The sequence below is a fragment of the Takifugu flavidus genome, chromosome 21, assembly GCF_003711565.1.
Source record: "Takifugu flavidus isolate HTHZ2018 chromosome 21, ASM371156v2, whole genome shotgun sequence".
NCBI lineage: Eukaryota > Metazoa > Chordata > Actinopteri > Tetraodontiformes > Tetraodontidae > Takifugu > Takifugu flavidus.
In genome coordinates this window covers 2,061,658-2,084,797 of record NC_079540.1, presented here as the reverse complement: position 1 = coordinate 2,084,797, position 23,140 = coordinate 2,061,658, and the positions used below count along the sequence as shown (strand labels likewise).

Here is a 23,140-nt window from a genome sequence, read left to right as displayed (position 1 = left end):
GGCGACGCGCACTTTACGCGTCACGTTCCAACGAGCGCCACCGCGGCGAACAATTAGAGCGGCAGATTGACAGGTGGGCTCTGACTGTCAGGGTGACGCTTGTGGAGGGGTGGAGTAAAGGAGAGGCCGGAGAGGCAGCTGGATGTGTCTGTCTATCAGTGGGGAAGCTGTCTGAACGCACGGCGCATCACCGACGTGCGCACATTTCACTGCGGAGAATTCCCGAGGACGTTAGATGCGCTCCTTAGAATAAAAGAAAAAAATACTAATAACAATAAATAAAAGACAAGCAGGACAACAATACCCCGCAGACTGCGGCTGAGAGGGCGGGCCCGCTGGCTCTGATTTCAGATGACTTTCAGTGAAATTCGTCAAGTGTCCGTGTTGACAATCGGACGGACGGCGTCTCTGTGAGTATTTCATTATCCGCGGGGGTGTTTTCAGGGGGGAAGCGACGGGGTGTGTGTGCGAGCTGCGGGCTTTTCTCCACGCACACACTTGACAGACTGACACACACTCACACCCAGCTCGACTAACGTGTCACTCTTTCCTTTCTTTTTTCCTGATTTCCTCCCGAAAGACCGTAGCGGAGCCTCGGAGAGCGGAGCCGCCACCTGGAGCCGCCGAGCGCAGTTCGGACTCAATTTTCATTATTTTCTTCTTGTGCAACGCGGAAAGCACCGATTTGTCGACTTTGGCTTTGAACAGAGCTACGGAAAAGAAGTGCTGGTGAAATATTTTCTGCTGGAAACGCGGCGAGGAGCCCCGACTCTCCCGATCTCCCTCCTCGGTAGATCTGCGCACAGATTTTCCGCCAGTTTCACGCCGACCCGAGCTGCGATGAGTTTGTGTGCTCGGCAGAAGTTAACGGGCGAGCTCCTTTTGCTTTAAATGAACCGCAATTTATTTATTTTTCTCTGACCGGGACACTGATTTTAAGATGATCAGCAGTGACTGATCCCAACGCTCCACTCCCACGTCGATTCAAAAATAAAAAGACTTTCCCACCCTCGCCAGGGATCTACACTTTAAAGCAGCAGCCCGAAGAGCCGAGGACACGCTGCTGGCTGTGATTTGATCTGCTTGCATCGGTTCCTCCGCGGCTCGTCCGCTATTTTGTTCTCTGCATGAAAAGTCAAGTGGAAACTCTTGCAGCAGCATGCCGAGGAGAAAGCAGCAAGCGCCGCGGCGGTCATCAGGTAAGCCCCGGCCCTCCCTATAAACACACACATACACAAACACACACACACCCCCACCCCCTCCCCCAACTGAAAACACAACAACGGTGTGCACGCAAACAGAAGTTTTGCGCATTCGACGCGCGGCGACGATAATGTCAGCGGTTCCGCCGCTGCGCGTACTTTCCCCAACTCTCCAGCGGCGCATAATAAGTTGCTTTTCTGCTCGCCTGAGCCACGTTCGACTGGCAGCATCATTGTTTTTCTACGCGGTCACGCATCGGTGCCAATTCCGCCTGTGAGAGATGAATGCGCTCAGATGCGCTTCAGCCGCAGCGCTTTAAAGCTGATCATCCGCTGTAGTTGCCAGCTTCCATGTTCTCCACACAAAGCTCATCTTATCTCATTTTTACAGGCTAAAGTGTTTGATGTGCTGGTGCCGGCTTGGAAAAAAACGAAAGGGGGAGAAAAGAAAGAAAAGTGGCATATTTTCAGCTTGCGTTCCGCTCCGGGATTGCCATCTTTGATTTGATGCTTGATTGATCGCCTGTCATGTGACTGCCTTTGATCTATTCATTCCAGATAAGCATCAGTAAATCATTCACCATGGAGACACGCATGCGCCCGTCAGCCGGACTCCCTCAAAGGATAACTTTTTGCCCCTGCCCAGGAGCAAAGAAAAGACAAATTGAAAGAAAAGTTCTAAAGCAGGATAAATAGTTTGCGATTAATACCCGTCGGGGGGAGGAGGAAGGCGAGAGGAGGGGGAGGGGGAGAAGGTGCTGGGGCATGGTGAGATCACAGGGAGGCATCTCCCTCAGAAGCAGGCGGCTGCAGGGTGAAGTGGAGCGCCGACCTTTGATGGTCCCTCCTGTTTGACCTCTCGGGAGGAGGAAGTAAATGTTTGCATTCCGAAGCCTTGGCAGGGATTCAGGCGTAATAAACAAGTAAATAAAACCTAAAGTCACTACTGGGTCACTGGAAACGCCGGTCCGAACCCAGTCGAGCTGCCACAAAAGCGCCAGTCATGAAAGCAAAAAGCCAGAAACGATCTGGTTTTTTGTCCAGAATCGAACGTCCGCCTGACGTCCGAGGAGATGTGCGTGATTGTCGTGCGTTTTCCAGTGACGGGGGGGGGGGGGGGGGGGGGCTTTGAAGTTGGCACAGTAATGACCAAAGCTGAATAAAACAGCTGTAGAATGTTAAGCAGGCGATGGAAATGTGAGGTTAAGCAGACCTAATCAAGGTTGTGACAGAGAGACTTTGAACTCGGCGGGGCTGTAATTCGGAATTGACACGAGGCTTCGGTGAAGGATGGAGGGAAACGTGCGTGAAGGCCGAGAAATGAGCATCAGAAGTTTGGAGGGGGGGGGCTGTTTCTCTCTGTTTTTGCAGCCTGTTTCGCTTGCACGCTGGTATTAATTAGATTTTCTGTTTTTGTGACAAACTCAACAGCAGTTTCATTGTTTCCACTTCCTGACATAAAGGCGATCCACACGCCTTAACACTTCTGCTCGCGCGCACGCGCGTGTGTGTGTGTGTGTGTGTGTGTGCTCGAGGCTGCTTCCTCTGTGAAATGGCGCACACACCTATAAACGGAAGGCTATTTTTACATGCATTTCCAGATATTTCCACCAACCTTGATTTGTCACTTTGGAGTTGCACTGAAAGAAAAGAGAGAGAGAGAGAGAGGGATGCTTCAATAGCTCTTTGTACGCCATTTGAAACAGGCTCTGTTTCATCAGTCACAGTGATGATTTTAGACCCTGTAATGGTGCTGCAGCCTATCTGCTTTATGACCAGTGACAATACGTCAGTGTTCCTTCGTTCGGAACTTCATTAGCGCGTCTGTTAGTCTTGGCCGTTGAGTTCGGCGCGGTGTAATCTGAGCAGCGGCGGCGGCATTTTGCTGCAGTCATTTGTCGTCTTTTCTTTTCGGCCTTGCGTGGAGAGGTGTTCGAGTAGTTCCCCGAAAGGTAAACAGCAGGTTGACATCAAGTAGAAGAGGACGAAGAGTGTGGGAGGTCATGAGGTTATAATAGAGACAACATGTGTCTGCAACAATTTTCTCACTATTCATTGATTACTATTTTGCTTGAATGCTTCCAGTTGAGTTTTTACCAGCTTTACTGTCTGACAGAAGCCGCGGAACAAAAAGAAACGCAGCTATTCTTGTCCCCATGTGAAGAAAACAACACAGAATACATACATATGACAGCTAAGCTAACCAGCAATGTGAGATATTGTGTGTGCGATAAACAAAGAAGCCATAATTCTGCATTTGCTTTGACACCGAGGTCTCACTTTTGGTCGCCGGTGGATAATTAATCGCATTGCTGCGTTTCTATTCCTGCTTTTAGTTTGACAGCCGCGCTATCTTAAATCAAACACTGACACACTTAGTAATGAATCTGTCAACTAATCAGTCAACATGTCAGCGTGATTATGGTGCGATGCTATGTGAAATTTACTCCACAGGATTTATAAAGGCCTAGCTGCAAAAATATGGATATGTAGAAAATAAAACCCCTTTGCTATTAAACACAACTGACAGGGAGGAGCAGGCACAGCCCGACAGGGGGATGAAGCGGTGTTTTGAATTAGCATCTTTGTCCTTGTGTAGCTAGTTAGGTTGAATTAGGCAGGGTAGCGCTCTCCGATGTCTAAAAGTTTCTGAAACATTTGATCCACTGCTGGATTCTCATCTCCCCTGACAGCGTTTAGAGCAGCATCTGGACTGGCAGAATTAGCGCAGGCCACGGAGGGAGGATGTGCAGATGTCGTTTGAGAGATGCTTCAAATGATATTACATATTAAAGAAATGTTTGGGTTTCCCACATTTTAATCATCTGGCTTTTGTGTTGCGAGCCTTTACTGAACTCCACCCACACCTCACAAACACCAGCACTGTACCGCTGCTATGGCTGCCTCGTTGCTAACGGAGCCTCTTAATTATGACTTGAAGGAAGGAGAAGTTGAGCTTCCCCTCTCCGCGACAGCATCGTTAGCCACGGTACCTAATTATCCAGGTAGCTGACGGATCAGTGACAGGGCCCTTCCGATTAATGCTTACAAATTCAGCGAGGTGTCAAGTCTGCGAGCCGCCTCGATATAATCAAGTCAGTGTTAGCCACCTCTCACAGGCGAAGCCCCGGTTGTTCTGGTGTAGAGTCAACAGCAGAGGTTGACAGATGTGAAGCGATGTTGTGCTGGACACAAACAGCCCCGTAACAAGGTTTGGAGTCTGAGCGTGGGTGTGTGCTCGCACTCTCCACAGTTCCACGTGCAGCGCGGCTAGTTTTCTTAATAGGTAAAGAAAAAGGGACACTTCTAGAAGCGGCGCTGGCTGTAACTGTGCTGCAGATATGGGGCACGTCAGCCGCTCGCCAAACTTCGCGTTGAAAGACCTTCGCCAGGAGCCGCAGTTGAGCCGTGTGCAAGGAAAAGGCGTTATTAGAAGTGAAAAGTCCCGCATGTGTGTCTGCAGAGGCGAGGGGTTTGTGCAACCCGGCCGTGTGTGACGCTGATGGTGTGATAAGGCAGCGCGTGGAAAGCGTCATTAACAGGTGACATTGACTGAAGGAGCGCGTGGATGCATTCGCGATCCCACACTCCGCTTCCCCCGCCGTTTCATTTGCATGTGGCGTCGCAGGCGGGAGGCCTCCAGGAAATCAAAGACACGCACTAATACGCACTCCCGCCCGGCTAACATTCCGCGTCCTCGTCTTCGTAGAGGTTAAGTGACAAATGAAGATCGATGACTGCTCTTACGGAATCGAGAGGCTCGGATTGAAAATATGAGAGAATTAGGCCCGGCTGATGATGTAAAGGCGTTCGGCGCCGCAGCCGCAAGGTATAACTGTCCGAGAGCCTAATGAGGATCAGAGGAAGCGGGAAAACCTGGGGTTTCACTCGGGCGTGGCGCAAGGAGCCTCGGCGACGCAACGAAAACAAGGTCGTTTTGATGGGAATGGAGCTGATGAGCATCCACGCTCATAAACACATCCTGCTCCTGTTTGTCGTGTCTGGGTTTCTTTTTTTTTTTTCCAACCTTGGCTTCATTTCAAACCAGCTGCACAACAAAAGCTGTAATGTACGACATGCCTGCGTAATAAAAACAGGAATAATAACAATGAAACCGTTGATTTTAATGGCCTTGAGGGGGGTTCGAGCGCTGGTGGGCTGACCAACAATCCACAAACCCAGACCATGCACAATTGCTTTCTTTTGTGTGCGTGCGTGTGTCACATTACACGTGACAAATCTACAAATTAGCCTAAAACCACAATTTAAAATAAGCTTTGCTATTTTTTTAATCTTATGATGCCTTTATTCATTCTTGAAGAGGAATTTGTTCGAGTTGAAGGTGCCTACTGGTAGAAGTTGCCAAATACAGCTGGTGCGACTCATTTTATTACACAAAAATGAGATGAATTGGCCAACAGTCGACACGCCGTGCGGCCATCTTGGATTTCCAACTGGCTTGAATCAGGGTCTGTCTGCGATTGTTGCACTGTAGCTACTAAGGACAGATGCTGCAGCTGCCATCAGACTTGCCCGAAGCTGCAACGTTTGCGTTTCCAGGCCCAAACTAGTCTTCAAAGTTGCGTTTCCTCTGGACGCCTCAGTGTGGACGAGCAGAAGTAGACGGCAAGGAGCGGCGTGAAGAAGCGATATCAGAAGTGACAGATGAACAAGCCTTGGATGGACGTTCTTCAGCAGCAGCTGTGATTGTTGCCATTGTGCTGACAGGTGTCAATTAAGAATAGCTGCTGAGCCCCCCTCCCCCAACCCTGCTGTTCTGTCCGTGTGTCTTTTGAGAAGTAACACTTTACCCTTGCTGCGGCTCTATCGCGGCCACAAAATGAGAGCACGGCAGGAGGGCTAATCAATATTTAGCATATTAGCAATTATTTTGCCCATTGATTCACAGCAGGGCAGCTAATCTCACCCTCGTGGTATTAGCTGCTAATTCCATGTGCCTATGGTGCAGACACGCCAGCACGTAAAGCTGCTGTGTTGCCAGGTGAACACAAAAAAGAGACAATGCTGGAGGTCAATTAGGATTCAGTCTCATGTAACAACATTGTGCTTGTAGAAAATTAAAGAATTTTCCTTCCCGTTTTGTACCTCAACATAACGGGCTACTAATTAAAACGACATGAGACACTTTAGCTAAAGACGTACAGATCTGATCCCTACCACTGCCTATAATGACCTAATTAAGTTGGAAACACATTGAAGATCCACATTAAATCAGGGTGTTCTCTTTCAGTCTTTACATTTTCAGGTGGAAACAGCAAATATCTCAAGTATCGACCGTCCCTTTACACAGAAATAGTGTTTTCAGTCCCCGTAAATGGAGAAACCAAAAGTTTTGTGACGCACAGGCACAAAACACACTGCCAACTAGTGGCCTGGCAGGGAAACTACAGCATTCGAGTGTTCACATCACTCATTTTCAAAATATTCCCGTCTGAAAGCCTTACTTCTCGAAAACAGTGAAAAGCGATACATTTTCCAGCAGGTTTTTCTCGTGTAAACGGGAATCTGAGCGGACTCATATTGACATATTACATTGAAATTTGGAACCGTGTAACGTAACCTGAGCTCAGGTCTCACCGTTGCCTCCTGTTTATCTCGGGAGGGAATAATAATACCGGCATTTTGCAGGAAGGCTTGACAAAAAGAGAAATCAGAGCCTCTGACTGCTGCAGGATGTTGTGAGTGAATATTATAACAGCAAAGTCATTTAGGTTCACAACAGAAGAATGAGTTCTGTAATGGACACTTGCATCATTTTATTCTATTTTCGATTGCTCGAAGAATGAGTGTGTATTCCTAGCGGTACCCAGAAGTATTTCACTTTATCAGCACTCGAGTAAAAAAAGCAGCTTCTTTTATGCTACATTGCGAGGGATAATTGCTGGCCTCAGCACATCCAAACCATGCAATTAGACAAAAGTCTGGCAGAAATTTCCTTCCCCAAAGGAGTGTTTGTTTAACTGATAAGGTGGGCTGAGAAGCAATGAATATCTTTTTTGGATGCTTTCTCGCTGCAGATGAGTCATGGGGGAATAGATACAGTTAACAGATGACACTTTGTCCTTGGAGGTGGACGGCGGGGAAGGTCGCGCCGCAGCGGCACGGCGTGCCATCTCTCTTTCCTCCCCTCACCTCTTCATTTTTATCTCGGCCCCCTCGTATGGTTTTCGGGCCCCTCTTCGCGTCCTCCATAAGCCTTTTCTCATTGTCCTATCTGTCATCAATCTCTTTGGTACCGACTCAATTCTCCTGCAGCCTGCTCATGTTTGCTTTCATCTTCCTCCCTGTCTCTTGCCCTCATCTATCGCTCTTCCTCGCCGGATGCTCAGGAGCCAGTGAACTGGTTACAAGAACATGAACTCGGTGTCTGGAAAAGAGTGTAATTCCCTGTCAGGACTGCTGGCCTTGTTCTCCTATTCCTCTTCTTTTGTGTGTTCAGTAGTCTGGTTTTAACCCCCTCCTGCAGTCACCCTTCTAGCTTATTTAAAAATTCGAAAGGTCACAGAAATTTTCGGTTTCCTATCACCCTCTTTGAAGTCGAAACACATGACTGTCATGTAATTTCCAAGAGCCATCAGTTAGCCATAAAGCTAGCTGACCAGGAGGAGAATCAAAGCGCATTTTGTTGCTGGGTTCTGTTGGAGCCTTTCATTCAAAAGGAGCCCACCGGCCATCATCCGCTCGGGGGTAAACACACACGCAACAGTTGTCGGCGTGATGGGCAGTTGAAAGAGGATATAATGTCTCGGGATGCCGATCCATTTAGCAGCACCACATGCTGCCCTGGCAAGAAAAAAAATTCCCCTAAATCTTTCTTGAGCCGTCGTTTCGTCTCAGACACTGACAGTCCCTGGGAGGGGGTACGGGCTAAGCTTTCTATAAGTCGTCTGTCTCCAGGACGACAGCAGGGGGTCTCTTGTACACCCGAATGTCTCCCACATCACTCACACAGCTCACCGAGTCTGTGATTCTGGCTGAATAAACTCCGGTTACACGCTAGCTTCAACATGTGAGCTGCAGGGTATTTGGGGACCTGCAGCCCACCTGAGCATCTGCTACTCGTCTTTGGTGTCTCAAACTATAGGTCAACACTTATTTATATGTAATTTTAATATGGTCACATTTTTGGTTGTTTTTTGTGGGTGTGGAAACAGCGCAGAGGCAAAACAGGAACAAGTTTCCACTGACCCAGAAGCGCGTCTGCTTCATTTTACCAATTAGCAAATTGCTATTCAACTTTATGTGTACAGCAACTGCTACAATGAGGACTGTCTCGGATTTTCATACAGCTGCCCATTCTCAAGCTGGGATCAACCCCCACTCAGATTCCACCAAAAAATCAGCACGATTACTCTACGTGACCCAGGAGAAGCTGTCTGAGTTAGCTGGCAGAGGTGGAGTTGTTCATTTATCCACCCACTGCTGGACCGTCCTCAAACGACTTGAATGAGCCATCTAAAAAAAGTCTTGATGGAAGCTAACACTTTAGCATAGCGCCTGCAGCACCAGCCCCGCAATCGTGACCAGATGAAAACGTGGAGCCCCTCCTCATGATCGTTGGAATCTATTTTGTATGGAGGGACGGCGCGTCTTCACGGCCGAGGCAAGAGAGCTAGACAGGGCCGAGCGAGGAGCTATTGTGTGTGCGCGCGAGGAGGGGCGTAAGAGGCTGGAAAAAAAAGGAGGAGAAAAAGAGTGACAGCAGACAAAAAAGAGCCAGGGAAGAAAAAAGAAGGGGGGGAGTGGAAAAAGAGGAGGCAAAACAACAGAGGGGTGAAAGAGAAATGACTAGAGGGGTTGAGGGATGGAGAGAGACATGAAAAAGGGAGAGAACACCAAGGCAAAGGGGGAGAAAAAAGAGAGACAGTGAAAGCAGTTAGTGGGGGAAGAACGAAAGGGGGGGATGTCACCCATGGCTGCCACTCATCACTCACAGCTTAATGACGCTATTTTTTTCCCCTTTTCCCGCTTCTTTTCCGTGGGAGAGGCTGGAGGGGGGTGTTTCAGCCAGCATCCAATCAAAGGGGGTCAAACAGAGTTCATATCATTCAGGTGGGACGAGGAAACCTCCGTGTGCAGGAGGACAAGGAGAGATGAGGGCGATTCCTCTGGAGGTCTGGAGCGGTCCTGTTCCGACGAGTCGCTTCGCAAAAATGCACTTTTTAAGGAGCCCGTCGGGCTGGGCCGGCGCTACAGCTGGACAGGACGGTTAGCGGGACCGCCGTGGCTGGATCCAGGCCTTCAGGAGCGTGCACGTTCAGCACATTTGCAAGGAGCGGCGCCTCTCGTAAAGTCGGAAAACACAGCCAGCCTTTTGCGTTTTACTGAGCTCAGGTGTGAACGCTTCATCCCCACGCCTGATGCTTGTTTACACGAAAACCACTCTGGTTTTCTGTCGCTTCCTTCTGGTGCTGGCCCGGTTCCTACTGCAACATTACACATTTGCTTCAGCACACGGGCGCATGTGTGTGTGTGTGTGTGTGTGTGTGTGTGTGTGTGTGTGTTTGCTGAGCTCCACTTGTCCTCTCACTCATTCCCGTTTCTGGGAAGCATCAGCCGTTTAAAACTCAAACGACAAGCGCCCCCCCCCCCCCCTTCGTTCTCCTCCTCGCACCAAATTTGGGGAACAGCTGGGGCGGCCATGGCGATGATTTGTCTCCCTCTGCCCGTCCGCTTGACAGGTTGAGAGCATGCACACGCACGCACAAATACTCGCTCGGCGAGACACGGACACTCACTAATAGTCGCATATACACACAATTAAACATTCAGTCAGTATGACGGACAGACAGGCACACACATGCACACACACACACACACACACACACATTCCCTTTATAAGGGCCATGTTCTCAGTAGGCTGCCAAAACACCCTGATTTCCTTTAGCCTGGGCGGCCATACATCAGCTCGGGGCCTCCCAGCCCGGATGGCAGGGGCTGACAGAATGACATGTGTCATTTATCAAACGAGGGGCGCCAGGCCCCAGGAACAGAACAGACCGCCGCGTGACAAAGCCCCCGGAGAGCGCCCCTCCACTCGCAGCGAGGGGAGCGTGTCACGGGATAGACACTGACAAATCTGCAGAGATAGAACACACATGGATACACGCTGACGCCGACACACGGGCGGAGGAAACAAACCAAACGAAGCGACGCCAAAGCTGTAAAGAAAGTTCAAAGAAAGGAAAGAGTGGGGGGGTGGGGGGGTACATGGAGCTAAAGCGTCTCCTGTTGCCAGCAGCGGGCCCGTCTATGTGCCCGTCCTTTTTAATAAAGAGAAGAAACTCTCTTTCTTGGCAACAGCCAAATCCACGCAGCCACATACTCACAACATCCCCCTTTTCCTCTCTCCACTCCACCCCCATTCACTCCCTCTGTTCATTTGTCTTCATAAGCCTAATTTATTTTCTCTGCCAGATGAAAGCTGACAGCCATCAGTCTCTCACCCCCCCGCACACACACACACACACACCTGACCCCCCGACGCAGAGGCGAAGCGCGTCAACGCGAGCACACGCAGCGGCATAACTCTGTTCCTGCTTTTTATTCATTTACCCCTGTGCTGTTTTATTGCGCGCGCAGGCCGGATTAGCTCACAGTGCTGCGAGGTCAGCTCTGCAGTCACGTACCCTCTGGTTTACCCCCGTCCTCCACCCCCCCACCTCCGCCGCCAACCTCTCCGAACCCTCCCATTAACATTACTGAAGATGGATGCGTCTTCATAGCCCAGATTGATTGCGGATATGGAGTTATGGTGCCATTTATGTGTGTAAGTGTGAGATGGAGGGCACTTTAGGAGGCGGCACCGGGAGCTGAAATGTGAGGGAGGCAGGCCTTTTCTCTTTTTTTTTCTTTTCTTTTTTTTTTCCAGAACCTTCCAGCCGTTAGTTGTCTGTCCGCAGTCTGATATTGTGCTCTGTTGAAGGATTGCTTCCTCTCTTCCTGTCTCTCTCCCTCTGACTGTGAAGCTGTTCATAGCCATTGTGCACCCTCACGCACACACACACACACACACACACACACACACAGGCGTGCATAGTCACACACAGTTGCAATTAGAGCGAGATGGTTACTGATACTCGTCCACTTTGAGAACACATAATTTACTGACTTTCTCCAGGGACTCTTTTTCAGCCACTAATCCCTCCTCCCTCCTATCATTTCTTCTTTTGTCGCTTTATCACCACAGTCGTTGGGAAAAAGGGTGGAAAAAGAACTCCTCGCAAGCGCAGATGGAAACACCAGAGAGTAGTGCTGCAAGCTATGCTTGTGTTGCATGGATTTTTGGTTTTGTTTTTGTTGTCCCACCATGCCGCTCATCACGCTTTTAATGCCAAACGAGGGTTGAAACGGAGCGGCGCGACGCTGTCCAGACTGCGGCGCTCACTCGTCACAGGAACGGGCAGAACGAGAGAGAGAATGTGGCGATGCATAAAGTATAATGGCCCGCCGGTATTTCCCCGAAGACGCGTGCGGTTAAAAGCACTAAAATGTTCAGGGACATTTTTGTTGTCCTGAGCAGCCCTGTGCCTGGAGGCTTTGTGAATCTAATTAATTTCCCTGAAGTGACTTTATGGTTTTTAAAGTTCTAATTTCTTTGTCTGTCATTGTTTATGTTGGGGGAGGGATGTGAGTCAGGTCTCCGAGGACCTGTGCTCATCAAGTCGAGTCCCTGCTTTTTTATTTTTTCAGTCCTGTGATGCATATCTGGTTCTTGGCTTGTTTTTTCAAGCATGCATGAGCGTGCTTGTGCTTTCGCCTTGGACAGTCTACATAAACCTCACAGGGATGCCAGTCATTCGATTTGCTCTCAGGTGACCATGTGACCCCGCACAAAAGTTTCACTTCCACTTTTGGTCAATTTTGACGTTTGAATTCGACAAAATAAAGCCGCCCCGGCCGCTGACCTTCAACCCCAAAATGCCACAGGATGCATTAGCAGCAGCTAATCTACCCCGATTGTGTTCGATGTGTTTCTCCAGCTGCAGCATCGCAGCGTGCACTGGGAGCGTGCACTGGGAGCGTCCCAGGAGCGGGCGCTCCCACTCTGCGGAGAGTACGTAGGAAGTCTTTATGTGACTGAAGCTATGTCAGTCTGCAGCGCTGAGCTAATCGCCCCAGGCGGAGACTTCCTGAAGCTGCGTGCAGCTGTGACAAGCTTGTCACAAATACAGCAGACGTTTAGGACTAAATCTACAATCTGATGACACCAAAAACACAAACAAATACATTTAAACCTTTAACCCAAATGTGGATTCACTTGATAATGAATTTCATACCTACTGTAAAAGGTAACCATGCTATGGAAGTATTAGCATTGGGTTCACACAACATCTGTGTCCAATGGCTACTCTCTATTTTTCTGTCTGTCCTCGAGTTTCCTGTTCGGTGTTTCGCCCCAAAATGGATGGTCTTGTTGAATTGAGGGGAGGTCTGACAGCATGGAGTGGGTTGATTGATAGTGTATTGTGCAACTAGACTTTGTTGGACAGAGCTGTTCGGGTTATGACCCCATATTGGCCCAGGGTCTTCTTCTTTTCTGACATTTTATTTATTCCCAGCGCTGTTTTCTCTTCCTCCCTACCCTTTGTTACTGGTATACAAACAGAGACACACAAGTACACGCCATACATGTACGTTCAGACGGTAAACACGCTTCCTTTGTGGCCCCTCTTCCCGGTTTCCTCGCAGCGCTGAACTCATCATTGTTGCCGTCATTCATTCTCTGCTGCTTCCTTTCTTCCTTCCGCTGCCCACTTTGCTTCTTTAGGACAGGTTTTGTCCCATTAGTCAGTTCATCAGGTTTCATTTAACAGCCCCCATTCATTCTGCCTGAAACGCGAGAGAGAACCTCGGAAAGAAAAAGGCAAAAAAAAAAAAGAAAAACGTTCCTAATAGACAAATCTGCTGAATTTAGCGGTCGCCCACCAGCTCTTTCCAGCCACCGACTCTTTTCTGCAAAGTTAACCAAATCACCACGCATCCCGGTTTAAACTGTCGCTTGTTTTTGCCTTCAATGATTTTCTGCTTCTATTCTCCACACAACCATAGTGATTTATGGTAATTATCCATCTTTGGGGTCATCCATCAACTGGTTGTTGCTAGGCAATGGGAGCAGCTGTTGTTTAGTCAGAGGAAGCTCCACTGTCAGTGGCAATGCAGGTGAACTCAATAGATGGCATCTATAAAGGGAAGAAATGTTACTTTGGTAGCCTGGACCCTTTAAAATTCTTTCAATTTAGGTGACACCTCTTGTCTCTTCCTGGGAATGTCGCGAAGAACGTTATTAAATACATTAAATTGTCTTTAAACGGAAAACTGACGGAATGCTTTTAAAAAAACAGAATGAAATGAAAAGATGTGATCATATTGGCTTGGCTCTATTTAACAAATGCCTGATGGAGTTTGCCTTGAATCAGAGCCTGGCATTGGTTGCGTAAATCTCACTCATATCATCTTTAATTAGCGTTAGCGATTCTATATCGTACTTTGCCTGAAAACAAACCAGATGGTTTGAAAAGCACTGAACTGCGTTCGATTGCTGGGTGTGGGGGCTTTGGCAGGAAAGCCAAGCAGAAAAGGGGGCTGGAGTCGGTAGTGCCGATGAGCTAATGGCTGTTGTTTCATCTCAGAGCAAGCAGGCACTGACAGTTCAGGGAAAAGGGTGATTTATAGACCGCAGTCACTGTCATGGCGTGTCAAAACTGGCTCTGGGAGATATGAGGAAATGGGCAAAAGAGGCAGGGGGGAAACAAAAAAATAAAACAGGAACGGCCACTGCAAAGCAATTCGAACGATATCTGGAAATTATTTTCTTTAGCTGTTGGTTTCATCTCTAATCTGTTCGGCGAGCAGTTATCATTTGCTCCCTCTCTGTTGAACACATACTGTACTCAGAGTGGCCTAATGAAGCTTAGCCAGGGGTAAAATGCATTGCCTATGTGACCCATTTAAAAAGGCTATTAGCATAATATGAGTTCAAGTAATTGCAAATTACTTGGAACATGTTTGAAAGCCCTCAGGACTGTCCGAAAGTTGAGGAAAAGGTAATTTAATTTAATGTGTCTTCTTTATTGAATCCAGACAGGAACACAAATTCTGTGCATGAACAGGAAATAGGACTTAAAAAGCCAACTCTGCTAGCTGCTAGCATGAGGAGCAAACTCCTGTTTTGATTTCCTCGACCGGAAAGCATCGTGGAAGCTGAGAAGGTGGATTTGTACAACACACAAGCTTTCAGAAGCCCTGGAGCTATTGTGCCATATGGTGCTCTGTTCTATGTGGGCTAGAGAAGGGTGGGGGCCATGGCAGGGGGATGCTAGGTGGGCTTTTTTTTGCCTGGCCAAATAAGATGTGGGTTATATTATGAATTACAGGAGGTTTCTGTGGTAACAATTCAAGAAGTAATCGAAGGTGAAGCCAAAATTCTAGAGTTCCTCATCTTTTTTGGCTAAATGTAGTTGTCATGACGTCTGGGGAACCAGAGGGGTGGAAGATGGCACCAGAATTGGCTCCTCTCCTGCAGGTCCCTCTTCCTGTTTTGGAGCATCAAAGTCTAAAACTGTCTGACTCAAATTTCTTCATTATTACAACTCGTTAATGTGCAGCATCAAACAGTGACAGAGCAGGTAAGCTCCAGCTGTAGACACGGGTCAGAGCAGTGAATTGGGGGCATGTTTAAATTAGCAGTAGTTAAATTAGCATTAGCTCTCAATTAGAACGCTCAGATCGTGCGTGCTAAATGAGGCAAAGTGCAGAGTTGCGTCCAAGTCATTTTATAAACAGCAATGAGATTTTAATGGTTTGGATTTCTGCAAAGCTACAGAAACCGTCAATTAAGTAACTAGTGGCAGTGGCTTCATTTTGGGCGTCGCTAAAGAAGAAAGTATAAAGATAGACTGAAGTAAGAAGTGTTAATCAGAAAAGTTGTGTCAAGGCTAAAGACGAGCGCCTCGCCATGTCCACAGAGAAGTCTAAAGAGATTGTCAGGTCCCTCGAAACCAGGGCAACAAGAAAGAGGGGGAAAAATGGCAAGAATGAAGAGGACAGGGGGGAGCAAGGAGAGACATAGATTGCCTGACATACTAAGCATCACCATAATTGGCTTTTCTACATGATAGGACAGAGGAAATAATAATGTCATTTTATTTACAGCCTTCTCTCTGCTGAAACGCGCACACACTCATGCACACCGTACAGGTCAATGACACACACTGATCAGGCCTGTCCAAAGCCATCAGAGGTGAGTGGCAGGGAATAGAGGGGCCGGTGACAAAGCGAAACGGGGGAGAGAAATAAGACTGCCACGCCGGAGCTCCAGTTTTGAAGGGTCGCTAAACGGTGTGAGGGAGCCTTCGCCGGGCGCCCGGCTCCAGAGGCAGCGCCCGGACACGCCGGGTAAATCAGCTGGGTGAAAGCTGGCGGAATTGGACATTAGCGCCGCAAATGAGAGGCAGGATTGCCCTCTTCAACGAGACAACATGAATAAATGAAGAAGGGTTGGAAGGGGGGGGGTGTTTGGGGTTTGCAGGAAGCAACTCAACTGATCTGACTTGGATTATTTGTTTGGACTGGTTCCATTCAAAAATACTGGGATTTTTGCTGTTTCATTTCATTGGCTTTCCTTTTTATTGTGTTTTAAGTTCATACACATCCCATTAGATGCCATCTATCTTCACTCACAGAGCCTCTTAGATGCTAGTTTATTTCATTTGTTGTTGTTGGATCAGTTATTGGTGTCGTCTGATGCTAAAACTCAGGCGTTCATATGCAAATGACCAGTCCAGTAGTCAGTCAGGGTTCAGCTTAGCACAAATTTTACATCAATATTGTCACATTTCTGTGCCTTTTTACCATCAAGAAGATCTCCCAATTGTTTTGTTAAGTGTGTTTGTGCGTGTGTGTGTGTGTGTGTGTTGTCAGGGACTCCCACTGTGGTGTCACCTGTCTGCAGCAGGAAATCCTGGACTCTGGGCACAACAATGGTGACAGGCTCCTCTCCCCACGCAGATGGCTCCCCCCCCCGACAGATACCCGACACGAGCGATCGGCCACACCTATGTCTAATGTGGAATTCCTGACTCTCTCTCTCTTTTTCACCTGAGATCTCGGTTTTGTCGCCCTGTAACTTCTCTCTCACGTGTTCCGGGCTGAGGCGCACCGACGGCGCCTCTTTTCCGCGTCTTTTCGGAACTTCTCTATTGCCCGTGCTGCTTGACAACACAAAGTGGGCTTATGTTTTTGACTGACAACCACAACAGACACCTCCACTCCCCCACCCCCACCCCCTCCACCCCGGTTTAATCCCCTCCCCATCCCTCTCTGCCTCCCTCTCCTCTTCCTCTTTTGTTCTGAGTGACGCTCGAAAGCCGCCGTGTCAGCATCTTTTCCATCTCTGATTGCCTTATTAGCCGGCGGTGGCACCCGCAGCTTTTCTGACACAGATGGTGAAGGAGGAAGAGGAGGAGGCTCGGCCAGGAGTGGGGGAGCTGACTTGTGTTTGTTGTTGTTACTTCCCCTCCCTCCCGCCGCTCTCGCTGCTTGTTTGCGTGGACACTGACACCGCGGGCTGACACTGACACACTCCTGACACTGACGCCTGTCAAGGCAACATACGGAGGCTGGCGGGGAAGGACGGGAATTTAGTGTTAGTCTCGGCGCGTGAACCCGTGCACGCGCGCGCGTTTGTACTGCTGTCAGGTTTCCCTCACGTCGTCAGCTAAGCTGCTTTGTCTTAAACTCCACCACATTGACTCTGAATAGGTTTAGTCTTGCATTTATTTCAATACAGTGAGCTTCGTCTTGATGGGCAGGTTGAAAGAAACCGTGCAGCTGCAGTCGCAAAAGGGTTAACATCTACTAATTTAGTGGTCGAGTAGAGTGAATGTTTTCATCTTGTGTAATTAAAAGCTTCAGAAGGGTTTAATTAGAAAGGGTAAGGTTTTATTTTGAGTGCTTGCGGGGGGGGGGGGTATTTTTTGTTTTTCCCTCGCACAAATATGCCTTTAAATGCACACAAAGCAGAGGGCTGCAGCTGCTGAACCTTCAGCGTTTCCCAGGCAGTAGTAACTGGCACCTCGCAAACATCAGGTATCACGTCCATTCCGATTATGGGATGGAGAGCTACATGCTGTTTGAAGCTGACAGCACATCTGCCTCCTCGGTGGAGACTGATTCTGGCACTTTAGACATGCATCTTTGGAGGACTGAAAAGGGGAAGCTGCCTCTAATATTCCCTATTAATCTGCTTCCCGGCTCGGGTGTAAACCTTTAAATATTTCCAGTGTAGTCTATTTTTTCCAGTCATTTTCTTATTCTGTGATTTATTTTGTCATCGGGGGATAAATTTAATTATTGATGAAAGAAGTGAACGGAAAAATGACAAGAAGGAACGGCGGCCATTTTCCACCGCTATACTGTAAAACGCCACGTGTTCGTTTAAAATGGCACATTTGAAGCCGGGAGTACTCGGGGAGCGTAAGCAGTAACAACACAGCTTGTCATGTCCACTGGCCATTTCCTAGCGTCACGCTGTGAGAACTTCCACAGTCGATGCCAAGTTGACTCCAGCCAACTGTGGCTTGGCAAGCCCGAGGCAGCTGGCATCTCTCTACCACTATCTCTTACTTGTGAATCCATATTATATGTGACATGCTGGACTTATTGAGCAAATCAAAGTCAGTAATATATCTGGGCTTTGTATACCATGGGAGAACAGATACTGCAGCTACATGCAGGATTCTGTGTTCTCTCTCTCTCATATGGAAGCCTTTTTTCCCCCATCTTTTTCTCTTATTTACCTTGGTTTAAGAATTGATGCTTTCATTCATTGCACTAAGGGGGACTGCCAGTTCAAATATATGAATGTTTGGTACTTATCACAATGCTGTAGGATTGTTTACATAGTAACTGTGGTGAATGCACGACGGGTTTCATTCTAAAGTACCAGAAAATACAATCATCAACTCATCTAACGCCACCGTTTCTCTCCTCTGTTTTTCTTGCAGCCTATGGACCTGAGGACAATTTCAAAGATAAGATTGATGAAGAGGAACCTCTGCAAGATGACGGCCTCTCGCTGGATGGTCAAGACGCAGATTTTCTTTTCAATGATGAAGAGGATGCAAAAGATCATTACAGCTGCCAGAACTCTCCCCTCAGCAATGGGACGAACCCCGATGCTGGCTATGCCTCCCCGCTCAGTACGACCAGCGATCAAATGCTGGATCTTAAGGCAGCTTCCTCCATTAGCGACCAAGAAAAGATAAAGGAGACGTTAGGGGCAAGCACAGAGTCCATCAATGGCCTCTCTGTGCAAGACAGTCTGGCACAAATGAAAGCTGTCTATGCAAGCCTGATCTCTGATGCCTCCTGGTCCAGCATGGCTGTGGACATGCTTAAGCATAAGCAGGGGCACAATGATGCCGCTAGCAATGGCAACGTTACCAATCATAAAGCTCGTAATGGCTTCCTGAACAGCCACAGCCCAGGCAACATTCATCTGAAGAGCAGATGCAACACTTCCAATGCCTCAAGCACTAATATTATTAGCACCAGCAGTACTACCACTAGAACAGTGTCCAGCAACAGCACCAGTGGTACAAGTGTAAGCTCAAGCAGCGCGGGCGGACTGGCTTATGACTGGCACCAGGCAGCATTGGCAAAAACCTTACAGCAGACCACATACCAACTCCTTCCAGAGCCTAGCCTTTTCAGCACTGTCCAGCTTTACAGGCAAAATAATAAGCTGTACGGCCCTGTGTTTACAGGGGCCAGCAAGTTTAGGTGTAAGGACTGTAGCGCAGCCTACGACACTTTGGTAGGCCTCACAGTGCATATGAATGAGACGGGCCACTACCGCGATGACAACAAGGATGCTGATGATGACAGAAGCAAGAAGTGGTCCAAGCCACGGAAGAGGTCCCTGATGGAGATGGAGGGCAAAGAAGATGCCCAGAAAGTCCTCAAATGCATGTACTGTGGGCACTCTTTCGAATCGCTGCAAGACCTCAGTGTTCACATGATCAAAACAAAACACTATCAGAAAGTGCCTCTAAAAGAACCAATGCCAGCGCTCACCTCCAAGCTGGTACCTACAACCAAAAAAAGAGCATTCCAAGACATGATGTCTCCGAGCTCGCCAGAGTCTATCTCCTCTGGCATACTCTTAGGAGAACCTCCTAAAGACCAAAAAGTGGCCAATCCTTATGTCACGCCAAACAATCGATACGGTTACCAGAATGGTGCCAGTTACACGTGGCAGTTTGAAGCACGCAAGGCACAAATTCTCAAATGCATGGAATGCGGAAGTTCACACGACACTCTGCAGCAACTCACAGCGCACATGATGGTCACAGGACACTTCCTTAAGGTGACCAATTCAGCCTCTAAAAAGGGTAAACAGTTGGTTTTCGATTCAGTTATTGAGGAGAAATTCCAATCAATTCCTCTTCCACCAACTACGACACGACTCCCAGCAAGCAATGGGAAGTCACAGCCCAACTCCCCAGGGCAGCCTTCCAGTCCCGATGAGGAGAGTGAAAAAAAGAAAAATGAAGAAGCAGTGGAGGAGAAAATGGAGACCAAGGAACCTCAGAAAAATATAAAAGAGGAGAAAGAAGATCCAACTGAAAAGCCTGATAAACAACACAAGACCAAATCTTACCAATACTTGAGAGAGGAAGACTTGGAAGAAACTCCCAAAGGGGGCTTGGACATCTTAAAGTCTTTAGAGAACACTGTTTCAAGTGCAATCAGCAAGGCTCAAACAGGCACACCAACCTGGGGTGGATATCCCAGCATCCACGCTGCCTATCAGCTCCACGGATCCTTGAAGTCCATCTTGCCCTCAGGTGCACAGGTTCAACCTTTGTTCAGCAGCAACAGTCTAAAGGTCCTGTCTGCTGATTTAAGCACTCTGATCCATTCGCCAACCAGCCCATCCCCGCCCCCAAGCCATAGGAGCAATGTTCTGGCCATGGAAGAGCTAGTGGAGAAGGTGACAGGGAAAACTTCAGCAAAGAATGAAAAGGATGACAAATTCCCAGACAACAAATGCAAATTGGCAAAATCTCCTTTGCCGAACCCAAAGGACAGACGGTCTTCACCCGATCTAGAAAACCTCTCAAAGGTGGCGAAAAATTCTGTAGTCGATATCAAGAGTGAGTCAAGAGGCAGAGAAGGAGAGCAGACAGAGAGCAAATCAGAAACCCTGATGAAGAGCGAAGCCAAGTCACCAAAAAGCCCTCTAAGCAATGGATGCAGTAACCTGAGCATCATTACTGATCACTCAACCGAACAACCACTTGTCAGCCCTCTCAGTGCCCTGCAGTCCATAATGAACAGCCACTTGGGTAAAGCTGCAAAGGTGACCACCCCTTTCATAGACCCCTTCGCAATGCTTTACAAGATGAACGCCAACTCTGTGCACATGAAGTCAGCAGAGCCTTTGAGCCAGAACCAGGACGACGATGACCAGCCCATGGATTTGACCAAATCCAGACACTCAGATTCAAGTACAACCAGGGCTGTTTCTGTTCCAAACAGCAACGACAGAGTCAACAACAGCAAAGCAGTTTGCAAAAATTCACAGACGTCGTCTCCGGCTCTGCGGGAAAACGCTTTGATGGATATTTCCGACATGGTCAAAAATCTAACTGGCCGTTTGACACCAAAGTCAACAACTCCTTCTTCCATCTCTGAAAAATCGGACCTGGACGGCTGTACTTTAGATGACAATTTGGAGGAACTGTCTCCCATTCAGAGACGGAAAGGCAGACAGTCAAACTGGAATCCCCAACACCTTCTAATACTGCAGGCCCAGTTTGCCTCGAGTCTGAAGGAGACTCCAGATGGAAAGTTTGTGATTAGTGACTTGGGACCTCAAGAGAGGGTCCACATATGTAAATTCACTGGTCTGTCCATGACTACTATCTCACATTGGCTGGCCAATGTCAAGTACCAGTTAAAGAGGACAGGGGGGACTAAATTCCTAAAAAATATTGACTCTGGCCAACCTCTGTTTTTGTGCAGTGACTGTGCTTCCCAGTTCAGGACTCCCTCTTCCTACATCCATCATTTGGAGTCCCACCTTGGGTTCACCCTGAAGGACCTTTCAAAGCTTTCCATAGATATATTAGAGCAGCAGGCAGTCGGCAGAATGGAGGATAGGACTCTCGGCTCCTCTGGACTGACGGAAGAAGACACCGGCTCGATCCATCAGTGCAGACTGTGCAATCGGACATTTGTCAGCAAACATGCAATCAAACTGCACCTTTGCAAGACACACGGCAAGTCCCCAGAGGACCATCTTATCTTTGTGAAAGAATTTGACAAACAATGAAGAAAACGCTGAAAGCAGGACAGGTTACCGTTGCACTATAACTCTAAGCTGCAATCTGTCATTAGAGACAGGGCCACCAGTGTTGTTAGCACACAACATGGTAGCTTTGATACTACATACATACTACATACCATATATAGAGAGGACGCGTCCTCACATTGCAGAAGCTTCTAGCTACATTATTAACTCATATTTTCGGTGACTAAAGTGCCACATGGGGTGCAGCTGCCGTGGCACTGTGTAGTCATTGATTGTTGCTTTCCTAATGCACTGCAACTTATCTGAGCCTTTGGGAAGAGTCCATTTGTTGTTTTAAAACTGGACTATGCTTTTATTTTGATCACAGATTTTTTTTAAGGACTATATTTCAACACCCGTTGCTTATTATTTATGAGTTTGTGCATGTTTCTTTTTATAAAAAATAAAAAAACAGTGAGCTTGTATCCCTGTTTAACAAGTTATGGACATAGATGTTTGTATATTGTTTGCCATGTGAAGAAAAGTTTAAGATGAGTTTAGCACTTTAAATAAGTGTACATTGATGAAGACATAAATGGGGTAAAAGTGAAAACATCACCCTATTGAGTTCTAATCAACATGGCAGTATGCAGCTCTCCATATGATACTGTTTTGTATTTTCCATTAAAACAAAAAAAAAGAAAGAAAATGTCACAAAATATCTAGAATATTTCTTTCTGAAGTAAAATCTAATTTCTTGGTCCATTCAACATGTATAGTATTTCTGTTAGTAGCCTGCCAATTTTATTATTGTGAAGCTACAGTTGTAAAATGAAGTTTAAGATTAATTGTATCAATAATCAGCAGGTATGTATACATGTATGTCAGCATATCTGGCTCTTAACAGTTTAACATATTTGTACTGTGTGCATTTATATGATGTTATTTTGTAGACAAAAGCTGTCGGGCGGGGCTGAAATGTACATAAGATTCTTGTTGGACCACAGTGTCATTTTTCAGTGAAAAGTGGGTCCTTCAATGTGGTTTACATCAAATGACAGAACTTTACTGGTATCTGCTCTGATGTGAGGTGCTGTACATAACAGTGGGGGGAGAAAAAGAAATTCTCACACAGCGATGGATTCCAGTTTTGTTTTTTGTTTCCATCAGGATTAAAAATGGCATTCTTTTATTATCAGTTGTAAAATAAACTCCATGTCTTGGAACAAACTGGTGTTGTCTGAGCAATTCTGTGTGTGAAATTGAGTCAAATGCACAAAAAGAAAGATAACAATATCGCATTCTGTGCTCTGTATTACAGTGATTTTTCCCTTTTCCAGTAGTGGCATTTTTATTTTGATTTTAGGAGACGTTTCTCTTCTCGTCGAGGCTACGCGAGTTTTACCAGCACAACCACTTTATTTTTCGGGCTGGCCAAATTGGGACACGACAGGCCTGTTAAAATCTCCATGAATTTCTCCCCTTCTTAAACGTGCTGCAGCTCACGCTGGACCGTGTCCAGAACCCACTGAGAGAACATTGTGAGTTTCTTGCCATGAGCCACAGACATTAGCAATCTGGGCAATTTGCAGAAGATTGGCCTTGCTTTCCCAGGCAT

At 47.5% G+C, this 23,140-nt stretch overlaps 1 protein-coding gene across 1 annotated transcript; it reads left to right on the top strand.

Annotated features, from left to right (window-relative positions):
- Positions 1-86: 86 nt before the first annotated feature.
- On the top strand, positions 87-22,752 carry tshz1 (teashirt zinc finger homeobox 1). The gene is made up of 3 exons (XM_057020616.1): positions 87-410; positions 581-1,199; positions 18,230-22,752. The coding sequence occupies exons 2-3, from the start codon at positions 1,160-1,162 to the stop codon at positions 21,562-21,564; spliced, it is 3,375 nt and encodes a 1,124-aa protein (XP_056876596.1). The 5' UTR covers positions 87-410; positions 581-1,159; the 3' UTR covers positions 21,565-22,752.
- The last annotated feature ends 388 nt before the right edge of the window (positions 22,753-23,140 follow it).